The sequence below is a fragment of the Formica exsecta genome, unplaced genomic scaffold (genome assembly GCF_003651465.1).
Source record: "Formica exsecta isolate Colony F162 unplaced genomic scaffold, ASM365146v1 scaffold120, whole genome shotgun sequence".
Taxonomy (NCBI): domain Eukaryota; kingdom Metazoa; phylum Arthropoda; class Insecta; order Hymenoptera; family Formicidae; genus Formica; species Formica exsecta.
The window spans coordinates 3753450-3769049 of NW_021848537.1; the positions used below are offsets into that span (position 1 = coordinate 3753450).

Here is a 15600-nt window from a genome sequence, read left to right on the forward strand (position 1 = left end):
AGAAAAAGGAAGAGGAGTCGACGGTCTCCAGAATGTGTCAATACATCGCGCCCGAATTCGGGCTTGCACACAATCCTCGACACAATTCCACGAGACTTCAATATGACGAATGAAATTTCCATTCGCGAGAATGTCGACCTCTCTCTTTACACATCTCTAAATTTGAAAGATCAATACACTTTTCGAGAAGCTGGCAATTTATCGGAGTATTCTATGACTAATTTAAAGTCAAATTTTTTCGTTAACAAAAATTGATAAGAGTCATGACAGTTTTTGTTATAAGAGATCGGAAATGAAACAAAATTTCCTATTCGACGATTTATTATACTTTCAAACATGAATTTTTGACTTTGACTCTTGACTTTGATAAAGAGTTAATTTAAAGACGGAGATTTTAATAATGACGATTATACGTACAATTTTTCTTGTCATAGCTAAAAAAAAAATTCAAATCGATACGCCGACAAAGTTTACCGACTTATTTTAGAGAATCACCATGTATACAAGTATCTCATATTTCATAAGATTTACGTACGAAATCCAGGCACCCTCGACGTTGAAATTTATCTGCTTATTTTAGTATTGATCTTTGTTTTTCAGCGTAAAAAAAAAGCTTAGAATTTTACAATTGATCGGAACTTTATCCTTCTCTAAGCGATTCAAAAGCAAGAAAAATTAATCTCAAGAAAAAATTGTAATCTGAAACATTCTTGAAAAGTCAATGTGTACTAAGTCATAAGTTTTAATTAATTATACAATTAATATCAAATCCCCCATCATTAGTTTAGAATAACGAAACTGTTGGATCATTGCACATGTCATATTTCAATTTTAAATTTACGGAACACTTTTTTGAGGTAAACTGATCTTCCCATAATCAGATTTTACACATATTACGTTAAAGCGAAAAGATTTTTTTACAAAGACATATCTCAGTTGTTGCGAGAAATGTCGGCGAGAGATTTTTCAAGTTAATACTTCTGGAACGCTAGAAGAGGCACAAGAGGAAATGTGATCGTTGTTGCGTTTCACCCGACCCAACACAAAACCCCTTTTATTTCTCATATGATAATCTGTTGAAATTTAACTGACGCGGAAGGTCGTCTTCAAATATTTAAATAAAAATAGGCAGTACGTGTGGAATGTATAATCTGATATTTCATATCAAACCGAATAACTTTTTGTTAAACCATTTTTTCAAATGATGCGAGACCGGTGTATCATAACCGGTTAAACTGAGAGACAATAGCGACACGTGAAAAACAAAATAACGGTGTTATTGTTACGAATTGCAGAAAAAAACGTGTGCGTTTGTAAGCACTACACTTGTCCAGAAAAGTCCTGTTTCGCGCGCACGCGTAAAAATGCTTTTACAAAAATTTTTCGTTTACTTCATAAATAATAACAACACGTGAAGGCATTAAATATTTTATAAATTGATGCCTAATGAAAATTATATATATATATATAATCCAGAATCTCGAATTCTTCTAAGATTTTCCCCCTTAAAACCTAAAGGAATTAAAAACAACAGCAAGATTCGCAAGTTCAAAAATTCAGAGAATTCATGGATTCAACCAAGCTAAAAAGCTAAGCTCAAGGATTCTATAGTAAAAGCCTGGAAGTTCGAGACGGCAAAAGTTTTTGAAAAAAAGAAGTTCGACCCTCTTTTACGATCCTTTTCAAACGAAGAGGGAAGAGAGGATCTTTTCCTTTCCTGAATCTCCCTGCTCATTTCTTGGCTTATCCTTCCTCCCTTTTTTGACCCAAGGGATCATTCCAACGTTTCACGAAAGTGATAATTGATTTAAGGAGACCAAGAATTTTTGCGCGTTTATCCCGCAAAAGGAAAGACTGCGTTTAACCTGAAAGTCGAAACACGTTTCAAATTGCTCGTCACTCTAAAGTTTAATCGCTCTAGATACTCTCGAACGGTACGCTCGAGTGCTCTGAGATCCTCGTCGCGTCACGACGATCACTGCGAGCGCAATTTTACGAAACCACCATTTTCTTTCGCCAAATAATACCTCTATTTTTTCGTTCAATTATTCAATTTATACGAATCATAGAAAAAACAATAGATTTTCACCGTTTCTCGCGTGTGAATTCTCAAAACCTGCCATCTTTTTTTCCTCTTTTTAACAATTTTTACGAAAATTTATATATTTTTAAATATTTAAATATTTAATTTTTTATTATATATTTTTAATTTTTAACGATAAAATAATTACGTTGCTATCCCTGGTAATCAATGTAATTAATATTCCTCTCTATATGCATGCAATCTCGTTAGAAATTTCGAACTCGTAATAAGATGCGCGGAAAAGCATTTCGCGAGCGGTCTAAATAATAAGGGCATGAAGAAAGGGTTAATTACGAGCGGCCGTGAAAAAGGAGGAAAAAAGAAAGGAATATTCTCCACGTGGCCGTGCCACCTGGCACGATATTCTCGCGTTTGACGGAACAAAGTGGTCGGTGATTTATGACGCCGGCAGCTCGCACGGTCGGCCGGATCCTCGGACCGAGAATAACGCGTCCCGGACCAGACCCGGACAAATATCCCGCGGGTCGGCAACCGCAAGCGCGGCTGCTGAATGTAGATATTCAACAGAATATGAAACTGGTACAAAACATTCGTGCATACACGCGGAAAGACATCCAGATGAAAGAGAGAGAGAGAGAGATAGAGAAAGAGAGAGAGAGAAACACACAGACATGTATAACCGCACAAAGTTTACCCGTAAAAATAAAGAGCGCTCGTTGGTGTCGGCAATCGATAGGCGAGTGAGCGGCGGAATTTTTTTTTCCATCTACACAGAATGCTGTGAGCGAGAACAGTTGCCGAATTCGTTTTTGAATCATTGAATTACCTCGATCGCTTGGACCGACGCCCGCGCTATTCTAGCGCGAGTCCTCGAAATCCAACACCTCTTTCAGAAAGAGGGTACCTTCAAATTAATCCCCGCTTCTCGATTCTACTTCGAGCTTTTAAATCGATTTCTATCTCCCGCCGTATGCTGGATTGGAATGCGACCGAATGTGTACTGGGTGTCCCGTGTTCCTCGCATCTTCACTCAAGTCTTTTTTAGGAAGAGTATAACTCGCGAAACACCTCGCGCCAGTTTTTCACCCCTTACTCCACAAATTTAATTTTCGAAGTAAAAAGTCAAAGAAGAAACACCACTATATATCAAGATATCAAAGAAAAAGATTTTTTTAATTAAGAAAGAGAAATACTTATATAATATTAATAATTAAATATAAAATTTTAATGGGACACATTTTTCAGATTGCAATTGCAATGAGCAAAATAAAAACTCTAAATCAAATTTGGCATACCCTGTATGTATGTACACAGGTATAGATTGGATTCTTCCTTTCAGTCCGAGATCCTATTACTCTTCTGGATGTTCTTTTATCTCTCTTATCGTAATCCTCGCATTGTTGAGAATCTGCGGATCCTCCAAAATTTGATATAGGGGATACAATATAAGGCGAAAAAATTTCTCGAAACGACGCATTTTAATCTGATCGATGGAAGGAGATGAAGTAAATTGGAAGCTTGAAAAGTGTCAAATTGACACGACAGCCAAAGCGACATTAAGCGGAGATACGACGGCAGAAGAGTGATATCGATTTTCGATCGCCGCTTTTGCAATTATTGGATTTCATCGAAATTTAATTTTCAAATTGCCCTTCCATTAGAAAAACGTCAATATTGCGATTGAGATTATATCCACGAAATATTTAACATCCGTAAAATTGCATAATTAATCCAAAAGAATTCACCAGAATATCGGTATTATAACTACATCATCCTGTTATAAAATTTACAAGATGTATGAATATTTGAAACAAATCTTTTCGAAATTGAGATCATTACAAAAAATGATTTTAATTAGTTAGGATATTGAGTATGGAAAAGATATTATATTGTAAAAAATATAATTTTATCATGATTATTTTTAACGACCTAATCAAAAGAAAATTAAATAAAAAGCAATTAATCTTTCAAATAATGACTTTATTATTTTTTTTAATTTTCCTTTGATTAAGATATCAATCGGAATTAGATTAAAAATTAATCATAGAATTTCAATATTTTAAATTTTTTACATCAACTTTTGCATCTAGCTAAAGTCATTATTAAGAAATCTAGAGTTTAAAAAGATCTATATTAGCTATTCTCGATATAACTATAATAATAATAATATAAATATACTCTTTAACTCTTTCTTTTCTTCGAAACCGACACTTAATTTTCTTTAAGAAATATGGCATATAAAAAGGCAAAGTGATTTAATGAAATGGCGCGTAGAAAGTTTATCAGATTCCAAAGAGATCGACGGTTAAAGAAAGAAAGTTCCGAAGTGAAGCAGGAAAGGACAAACAAGGCGCCGAAGCGTCGAGTAAATTGGACACGAAAAGCGCGTCGGACTTCTCGTAATTAGCTTATCGCCTCTGATAACACAACAAAACTTTCTATGGGTGGGTGCCGTCTTAATAATACAGCGTGCTAACCAATACTGGTAGAAGGGGGGAGAGGATACGACATTTCCTCGCCCCTGCTGTGCAGTGTCAAACGACGAAACTCGGCAGGCGTGCTTCGCATAACTTTATGAAAGCTGGTTCGAGATACACGGCGGATTCGAGGCGAACAGATTCTCGCGAAAAGTCCGCGGTTTGTCTCTCTCTCTCTCTCTCTCTCTCTCTCTCTCTCTCACCGCGAAATCGCTTTAGTAGCTTTAGCGCTTGCTACTAGTCTATAAAATCCAATTTTTGCTTACAAATTTCCGAGCGTTCATTCTACTCTTGCGCCTGGAAAAAAATATTCTCCTCTCAAATATTGTACGATTTTTATTCCCCCATTCAATCTTTTTTCAAACTAATTTTTTTGCAATAATTCCTCTAGAACGTTTAGTCTCCCATCTCTTTCCGTAGATTCAAACCTATTTATTAAAGACGGTTCATTAAAATCAGAAAAAAGGTCTAATTAAAAGCAAATTTCTAATGTTGTCGGAATGTTAACTTATTCAAAAAATTTTTTTCTCTATTCTGAGATCTTTCATATATACGATGCTTAAAAATTTTCATTTTCCGAATATTTGACCAATGGCTCTTTTATCTTCTCAAATATTTAGTTCGTAAAGCTGTCAATTCTGCACATTCTTTTGACAGATCCGCGCAGAGCGTACAAATATGACTTCGCGATTGCGAGTTCTTAGTTTGTTGAATTTTTTATGTTAAAAGTTTATCATTCCTTCGTATTCTTAAGTCCGCGTTTCTCCGCAGGCGGGAGAATAGAAGCGGTGAATATAGAAGAGATGGGAAATAAAAGGGATACTGAATATAGGTATTTTCGTGCTTGCGGCGAGCTATTTCCATTCGCGTTTTGCGACCTTTCCCCAGAATCCATCAGGCGGAAGAGAAAAAGGAAGAGGAGTCGACGGTCTCCAGAATGTGTCAATACATCGCGCCCGAATTCGGGCTTGCACACAATCCTCGACACAATTCCACGAGACTTCAATATGACGAATGAAATTTCCATTCGCGAGAATGTCGACCTCTCTCTTTACACATCTCTAAATTTGAAAGATCAATACACTTTTCGAGAAGCTGGCAATTTATCGGAGTATTCTATGACTAATTTAAAGTCAAATTTTTTCGTTAACAAAAATTGATAAGAGTCATGACAGTTTTTGTTATAAGAGATCGGAAATGAAACAAAATTTCCTATTCGACGATTTATTATACTTTCAAACATGAATTTTTGACTTTGACTCTTGACTTTGATAAAGAGTTAATTTAAAGACGGAGATTTTAATAATGACGATTATACGTACAATTTTTCTTGTCATAGCTAAAAAAAAAATTCAAATCGATACGCCGACAAAGTTTACCGACTTATTTTAGAGAATCACCATGTATACAAGTATCTCATATTTCATAAGATTTACGTACGAAATCCAGGCACCCTCGACGTTGAAATTTATCTGCTTATTTTAGTATTGATCTTTGTTTTTCAGCGTAAAAAAAAAGCTTAGAATTTTACAATTGATCGGAACTTTATCCTTCTCTAAGCGATTCAAAAGCAAGAAAAATTAATCTCAAGAAAAAATTGTAATCTGAAACATTCTTGAAAAGTCAATGTGTACTAAGTCATAAGTTTTAATTAATTATACAATTAATATCAAATCCCCCATCATTAGTTTAGAATAACGAAACTGTTGGATCATTGCACATGTCATATTTCAATTTTAAATTTACGGAACACTTTTTTGAGGTAAACTGATCTTCCCATAATCAGATTTTACACATATTACGTTAAAGCGAAAAGATTTTTTTACAAAGACATATCTCAGTTGTTGCGAGAAATGTCGGCGAGAGATTTTTCAAGTTAATACTTCTGGAACGCTAGAAGAGGCACAAGAGGAAATGTGATCGTTGTTGCGTTTCACCCGACCCAACACAAAACCCCTTTTATTTCTCATATGATAATCTGTTGAAATTTAACTGACGCGGAAGGTCGTCTTCAAATATTTAAATAAAAATAGGCAGTACGTGTGGAATGTATAATCTGATATTTCATATCAAACCGAATAACTTTTTGTTAAACCATTTTTTCAAATGATGCGAGACCGGTGTATCATAACCGGTTAAACTGAGAGACAATAGCGACACGTGAAAAACAAAATAACGGTGTTATTGTTACGAATTGCAGAAAAAAACGTGTGCGTTTGTAAGCACTACACTTGTCCAGAAAAGTCCTGTTTCGCGCGCACGCGTAAAAATGCTTTTACAAAAATTTTTCGTTTACTTCATAAATAATAACAACACGTGAAGGCATTAAATATTTTATAAATTGATGCCTAATGAAAATTATATATATATATAATCCAGAATCTCGAATTCTTCTAAGATTTTCCCCCTTAAAACCTAAAGGAATTAAAAACAACAGCAAGATTCGCAAGTTCAAAAATTCAGAGAATTCATGGATTCAACCAAGCTAAAAAGCTAAGCTCAAGGATTCTATAGTAAAAGCCTGGAAGTTCGAGACGGCAAAAGTTTTTGAAAAAAAGAAGTTCGACCCTCTTTTACGATCCTTTTCAAACGAAGAGGGAAGAGAGGATCTTTTCCTTTCCTGAATCTCCCTGCTCATTTCTTGGCTTATCCTTCCTCCCTTTTTTGACCCAAGGGATCATTCCAACGTTTCACGAAAGTGATAATTGATTTAAGGAGACCAAGAATTTTTGCGCGTTTATCCCGCAAAAGGAAAGACTGCGTTTAACCTGAAAGTCGAAACACGTTTCAAATTGCTCGTCACTCTAAAGTTTAATCGCTCTAGATACTCTCGAACGGTACGCTCGAGTGCTCTGAGATCCTCGTCGCGTCACGACGATCACTGCGAGCGCAATTTTACGAAACCACCATTTTCTTTCGCCAAATAATACCTCTATTTTTTCGTTCAATTATTCAATTTATACGAATCATAGAAAAAACAATAGATTTTCACCGTTTCTCGCGTGTGAATTCTCAAAACCTGCCATCTTTTTTTCCTCTTTTTAACAATTTTTACGAAAATTTATATATTTTTAAATATTTAAATATTTAATTTTTTATTATATATTTTTAATTTTTAACGATAAAATAATTACGTTGCTATCCCTGGTAATCAATGTAATTAATATTCCTCTCTATATGCATGCAATCTCGTTAGAAATTTCGAACTCGTAATAAGATGCGCGGAAAAGCATTTCGCGAGCGGTCTAAATAATAAGGGCATGAAGAAAGGGTTAATTACGAGCGGCCGTGAAAAAGGAGGAAAAAAGAAAGGAATATTCTCCACGTGGCCGTGCCACCTGGCACGATATTCTCGCGTTTGACGGAACAAAGTGGTCGGTGATTTATGACGCCGGCAGCTCGCACGGTCGGCCGGATCCTCGGACCGAGAATAACGCGTCCCGGACCAGACCCGGACAAATATCCCGCGGGTCGGCAACCGCAAGCGCGGCTGCTGAATGTAGATATTCAACAGAATATGAAACTGGTACAAAACATTCGTGCATACACGCGGAAAGACATCCAGATGAAAGAGAGAGAGAGAGAGATAGAGAAAGAGAGAGAGAGAAACACACAGACATGTATAACCGCACAAAGTTTACCCGTAAAAATAAAGAGCGCTCGTTGGTGTCGGCAATCGATAGGCGAGTGAGCGGCGGAATTTTTTTTTCCATCTACACAGAATGCTGTGAGCGAGAACAGTTGCCGAATTCGTTTTTGAATCATTGAATTACCTCGATCGCTTGGACCGACGCCCGCGCTATTCTAGCGCGAGTCCTCGAAATCCAACACCTCTTTCAGAAAGAGGGTACCTTCAAATTAATCCCCGCTTCTCGATTCTACTTCGAGCTTTTAAATCGATTTCTATCTCCCGCCGTATGCTGGATTGGAATGCGACCGAATGTGTACTGGGTGTCCCGTGTTCCTCGCATCTTCACTCAAGTCTTTTTTAGGAAGAGTATAACTCGCGAAACACCTCGCGCCAGTTTTTCACCCCTTACTCCACAAATTTAATTTTCGAAGTAAAAAGTCAAAGAAGAAACACCACTATATATCAAGATATCAAAGAAAAAGATTTTTTTAATTAAGAAAGAGAAATACTTATATAATATTAATAATTAAATATAAAATTTTAATGGGACACATTTTTCAGATTGCAATTGCAATGAGCAAAATAAAAACTCTAAATCAAATTTGGCATACCCTGTATGTATGTACACAGGTATAGATTGGATTCTTCCTTTCAGTCCGAGATCCTATTACTCTTCTGGATGTTCTTTTATCTCTCTTATCGTAATCCTCGCATTGTTGAGAATCTGCGGATCCTCCAAAATTTGATATAGGGGATACAATATAAGGCGAAAAAATTTCTCGAAACGACGCATTTTAATCTGATCGATGGAAGGAGATGAAGTAAATTGGAAGCTTGAAAAGTGTCAAATTGACACGACAGCCAAAGCGACATTAAGCGGAGATACGACGGCAGAAGAGTGATATCGATTTTCGATCGCCGCTTTTGCAATTATTGGATTTCATCGAAATTTAATTTTCAAATTGCCCTTCCATTAGAAAAACGTCAATATTGCGATTGAGATTATATCCACGAAATATTTAACATCCGTAAAATTGCATAATTAATCCAAAAGAATTCACCAGAATATCGGTATTATAACTACATCATCCTGTTATAAAATTTACAAGATGTATGAATATTTGAAACAAATCTTTTCGAAATTGAGATCATTACAAAAAATGATTTTAATTAGTTAGGATATTGAGTATGGAAAAGATATTATATTGTAAAAAATATAATTTTATCATGATTATTTTTAACGACCTAATCAAAAGAAAATTAAATAAAAAGCAATTAATCTTTCAAATAATGACTTTATTATTTTTTTTAATTTTCCTTTGATTAAGATATCAATCGGAATTAGATTAAAAATTAATCATAGAATTTCAATATTTTAAATTTTTTACATCAACTTTTGCATCTAGCTAAAGTCATTATTAAGAAATCTAGAGTTTAAAAAGATCTATATTAGCTATTCTCGATATAACTATAATAATAATAATATAAATATACTCTTTAACTCTTTCTTTTCTTCGAAACCGACACTTAATTTTCTTTAAGAAATATGGCATATAAAAAGGCAAAGTGATTTAATGAAATGGCGCGTAGAAAGTTTATCAGATTCCAAAGAGATCGACGGTTAAAGAAAGAAAGTTCCGAAGTGAAGCAGGAAAGGACAAACAAGGCGCCGAAGCGTCGAGTAAATTGGACACGAAAAGCGCGTCGGACTTCTCGTAATTAGCTTATCGCCTCTGATAACACAACAAAACTTTCTATGGGTGGGTGCCGTCTTAATAATACAGCGTGCTAAGCAATACTGGTAGAAGGGGGGAGAGGATACGACATTTCCTCGCCCCTGCTGTGCAGTGTCAAACGACGAAACTCGGCAGGCGTGCTTCGCATAACTTTATGAAAGCTGGTTCGAGATACACGGCGGATTCGAGGCGAACAGATTCTCGCGAAAAGTCCGCGGTTTGTCTCTCTCTCTCTCTCTCTCTCTCTCTCTCTCTCTCTCTCTCTCTCTCTCTCTCTCTCTCTCTCTCTCTCTCTCTCTCTCTCTCTCTCTCTCTCTCTCTCTCTCTCTCTCTCTCTCTCTCTCTCTCTCTCTCTCTCTCTCTCTCTCTCTCTCTCTCTCTCTCTCTCTCTCTCTCTCTCTCTCTCTCTCTCTCTCTCTCTCTCTCTCTCTCTCTCTCTCTCTCTCTCTCTCTCTCTCTCTCTCTCTCTCTCTCTCTCTCTCTCTCTCTCTCTCTCTCTCTCTCTCTCTCCTTTTCTCTCTCACAAGGTTGCTTTATAAGGATATCTATACGACACAATCAAGAATAAACAATTCATAAAAAAGGAAGCAAATAAATCAGTTTAACTTAACTAAATCGTCTACAAAAGTTGATCCAATTAAATTAACAAATCAAATTATAAGAGATCATCGAAATTATATATAATTAAACGCAAAAGACACGAATTTGTAATGATAAAACATACAATTTTAAAACAGCAAATTATATATGCAAAAATAAATATTTGTTAATTAAAGTTTCGTTTAATTATATAACGCAAAATAAAAATCTCTGGTAAAACCAAGATCTAATTCTTCAAAATTAATCGATATGATTTTTCTCGCGTTCAATTTTGATTTTACGTAATTGAAAATGAAGAGCTTTTCTCGCGAATTAGACATCTCAGTAAAAAATTCGGTGATAAACGTCGTCCCCCGATATGTCGTTAGTGAAAGTAGAGGTTTATTTTCGTTTAAACTTTGCGAAAAAAGAGACAGTCCAAATTAGAGATACATCTCCCTCCAGCAACCCTACGGCGGAAATGAGTTGCGCTGGTTAATTTGTTCTGCAATTTTATGCCGTGGAAATAGTGCTTTAACGCTGCTTAACGCTGAGAATTTTAAGTTCTCTCCCAGATTCTTTGGTAATTTAGATACTTTATAATTCTTTATAATCTTTTATAACTTCTTCTTTTGTACGCGCAATTTTGTAAACAGATCTCTCTCATTTTCAATTAGTAGACAATCGCAATTAATAATGCAATTATGTTAATATATAATAAATAGAACATATTGCATTATTTCTAATTTTTATTACATTAAAAATATTCAATTATATTTTAGATTATTATTCAATTATTCGAACACAATTCAATCATTTAATTAAACTGTTGGATTGCAGTTATTATTGAATTATTATTTGATTATTATCAATATGATATATGTATAATTGTACTTTCAAGTTTTTCATTGTGAACGCTTGCCCCGGAGCACATCCCGACTGTTGCATTATATATAACATACGCGCATATATGACATATTGTATATCATATTATAATATCGTATATCGTAGTAAATGCAAGTGTTGTACATAACAATGTTATGTTTAGAGAAGCGTATGAATTATAAGCGGATCCTTTCTTTAGTAATAAACGATGCACATATGTGCGCGCGAATCTCCGAGGGACGGGTGATGGTTTTGCATTAATAAAGCAGCGAAAATTTAGAGATCACCGGTATATATATATACATATGCTGGATAATCCGGTGGAGTACATGAATATGCAAGTTTCGGGGGTTGCACGGCGTAGACGATAATTTTGTTTGAGACACGCGGATTTGCGTTAATTCCTCCTACTCCTTCGTGCATTAACCGCCCGTCATTTCGTCGCGGGTTCTATACTCTTGATGCACTTTCCTTGGTTCTTTCCCCCTCAACCCTTTCCACCCTCTCATCTCCCAGAGGCACGATTCTACGAATGAGACCTCCCACGCGAAATTTGCATGACACTCGTGAAATTTAAATGATTACTGACAAAGGAAAAACTTTGAGTTTGATTCAAAGGTTAATCATTGTTTCGTGTACTTAACAAAGTACACTTTGACCATTTGGCAACTAATTTTTTCCACCCTCTACTCCTCCCTCGGCGTATTTAAAAATAAATCTCTTTTCAAAATATACTTTAAGGATAAATTTAAAAAAGACCCAATCTTATTTAAATCTTAGCTTAATTTCTAAAATAAGCAGAATTTTTTATATTAAAAATAAAATTAGAGGTAACTAATTTACTTTGAAATAAACCATATTTTTTGTTAAATTTTCTTAATATCTTATCTAATGAAAAATTGTGTGTTTACATACTTTCGAGGATAAATAAAAATCTTACTGAAATTAAAATCTTCTAATAAAAAAATTACATTGCAAGAAGAACAGCTGCAAAGTAGATGGCAAAGTGTATTTATTACTCATTAATTATTTGCGCATAAAATGAGATTAACGAGTAACCTTTGGCGGAACGAGTTTTACAACCGGAAGTTGCTCGGCAGACTAAAGTTTTCGCGCGGCTACGTCCGTCAGATGTAAAACGTTTATTAACGAAGAGTGGGCGTATCAATTATGGCCTTTGGCAGCTTGCAAAAATAAATAATTGAAAAAAATGCGAGTGCATTCGCGTTTTGAGACTCGACGATACGCCGAGATTAATTATTAAACAAAGTTTAAAGGTCGGGTAAGGGGTAAGGGGGAAAGGGGGGAGGGGAGAAGGGAAAAGAGGAGATAAAATTGCGCTGGATAACATCGATCTCAAAATAACAGCTTTCTATTTGCTATAATATTACGCCACTTCCGCGTATATCGTCGTTCAGAATGCGAGAGGAACGGAAAATTTAATATCGAATAGCCCCGAATTGCCTCGAATGCAATCTAGCGAAGATTAAAGGAAAATTGCCACGCCCTTTACAAAGTTTACTTAACAAACTACGCATGCAAATTGCTTGTCTATCGACATCGTGCATGCCGGCGAACCGACGTATCGATGTCACCTCGATATTACGTCATACTAAGAAGCCAAGAGATGTAATGACAGTTTCGATAGATCTGATCAATAATAATTAAATCTTTGTACACGTATAAAATTATAAAGTATAATTCAATATATATATATATATATGCAATAAAATCTAATATGTTTAATAAATATCATAAATATACTTGCGTACATAATAAATGAGATGCAATTTCCAAAATATATATCCCTGAAACAGTTAAGTTTTAAAAAATATATATAAATATTTCGAGATTTTGATTAATCTTGCTATCATTAGGTGTACAACGGCAGCATCTCGGCATCAAAATCTGTTTAATACGGACAACATTCCGCGGGTATACTTCAATGCGCGAATAAAACATCGCGCAAGAACGAATGTCAAGATAATTGAAATTTATGTCCCGGCGAGCCAAGACACCGCTAATTGAGTCGTGGTTTAATTAGTCGCGCTTCGCGCGGGCAGCACAAGACTCACCCCCGCCGTTTTGCTGCTTCGCAGGATACTTTCCATTACCATCGGTCTATTGCCTTGCCTGGATCTGCCTCGACGTTCTGTTCTGTACCGCGAGCATAATGCACTTGTGCACCATAAGCGTGGACCGTTACCTAAGTCTACGTTACCCGATGAAGTTTGGACGCAACAAGACCAAGAAGCGGGTCACCCTGAAGATCACTTTCGTGTGGATCCTCAGCATCGCGATCAGTCTGCCCTTGAGCCTCATGTACTCCAAGGTAACCTCCGTCTTTATATATATGAGGTAGAATATAGTCTGACTAATAACTGTCTTTACTACTCGCCTAATATATTTATATTTCTAAAAATATAATTTTAAAAAATTATATGTATATATTTTTATATATTGTTTTTTTAATTATATTCTCAGATGTTTTAATATATTAAACAAGTATTAGTTAATTAATTATTAAGCAAGTAAAAAAAGGCAGTTATTGGTCAGACTATATTATTACCTCTTTCATTTCTTATGTAAAGTGTTCTTAAATTTCCAGATGTTCTTTTAATAATATATTTTCTGGCCAATTTAAAGTCAATTTTTTCTTAACAAAAATGTCAAGAAGAGTCATCATTTTTTGCAAGTTTCCAATTTTTTCCATCGTATATCTTTGTGATTGAACAAATTAAATTTCAATTAAAATAAACTACACTTGAAATTAATTGAAGAATGTAGTTTTGTCAACCTGTTAATTCTACAAAGTATAGTTTGCGAAAAGCCCTTCTTTTTCAATAACTTCTAACTATCGATGCCTCAATATTTTCACTAAGGAAATTGACCAGACAATCTATTATTAAAAGAATAAAAGGTGATTGTAAAACATTTCGTGTGCGTGTATATATTAATAATTAAAAATGTACTATTTGTTTTCTTTCTTTGTGACGTGCACAAATCTTATTCCGCTCGCTCTCTGTATCTTAAAAAAATAAACATCTCTAATTTCCAACGACCCCGAAACGTAACCGCTTGATAATTTTTTGCTGTGTCTCGCCTGGGGCAAGAATTTTTCTCAATTTTCCGTAACGATCGAAAGATTACAAGGAATTTTGCGCCCGCAAAATCTCTCTCTACGGCAGCGACGGACACAAGATCTCGACGACCAATAGTTTATCGCCGTTTGCGCGGGAAATGTCGCCCATCGATCATTCGTTGCGGGATAAGAACGGGATGGATTTATACGGAACTGCATCTCGCGCGCACGACGATGTTTTTCATTTCTCGTTTCGTAGGAATAATAACATATTTTTCCGATCGCGCGAGATTACGATTCATGAAACGAAATTCATTCATGAATGAACGACGTTACGCGTTATAAAACGACTGTCCGTTATTTCCCGTATGTTTCGCGTCCTTTTCATAAATTTTTCGACCGACCAACCACGCTTGTTTCGTCCAAAAAAACTTCGTGTAACTGTTGAAATTTCGCTGCCAAATGCAGCAAATGCGCGACATGTATTTCGAGAAACTTCAAGCTTTCTCTATTTTTGCACACCATGTTTTATCCAAAGTAATTATTTTACAGCTCAATTTACTCTTATTCTGGTATAAAGGAAACTTTTCCTGTCTTCGCTCTTCATTGTATATATATATATATTCTCTTTCATATACATTTTAAAAAGTGTGACAGCCACGTAAAAATACGGCGCGCTAGAACCAACTAATTACACAACAATGAAGTAATTATATTCGTCGCCCTTAATTTCCGCGAAACGAAAACGTGACGTGGCGGATTCGGTGGAAAATACGAGCGTTATGGCGTTCTCTTGGGAACGTGACGTGGTACACGTCTAACAGGTTATTTTCTTACCCCGAGCATGTTCATCGTCGTAGAAGCTGCCTCGGCTTGCAAACTGCTCTTGCAAATGTGCAAACTACTTTCGTTTCTCGCGAGCGTGCTATGAGAAAGAGCGAGAGAGAGAGAGAGAGAGAAACGAGTCGAGCACCGCCGCAGAACGCCGCATCGACGAGTTTGTCGGACGAGTTTCAGCAACTTTACAGCACCATTTACCAGCGCGTTGCCTTACTTGGGTATTGATCCAAATTTCGCGACCGCCATGTACTCATTCAAAATTCCATCCAACATCCGGAGTGAAATTTGTCGCCCGACGCGACAAAAATTGTATTCCGTCCTGTTAT

At 35.8% G+C, this 15600-nt stretch overlaps 1 protein-coding gene across 1 annotated transcript in view; it reads left to right on the forward strand.

The window, feature by feature from the left end:
- The window catches only part of LOC115243399, a 48839-nt gene that overhangs the window by 13319 nt on the left and 19920 nt on the right, over nt 1-15600 (forward strand). Inside the window, exon 2 of the mRNA XM_029820360.1 lies at nt 13452-13684. Coding sequence (XP_029676220.1) covers nt 13452-13684 — 233 coding nt within the window. The remainder of the gene's footprint in view (nt 1-13451; nt 13685-15600) is intronic.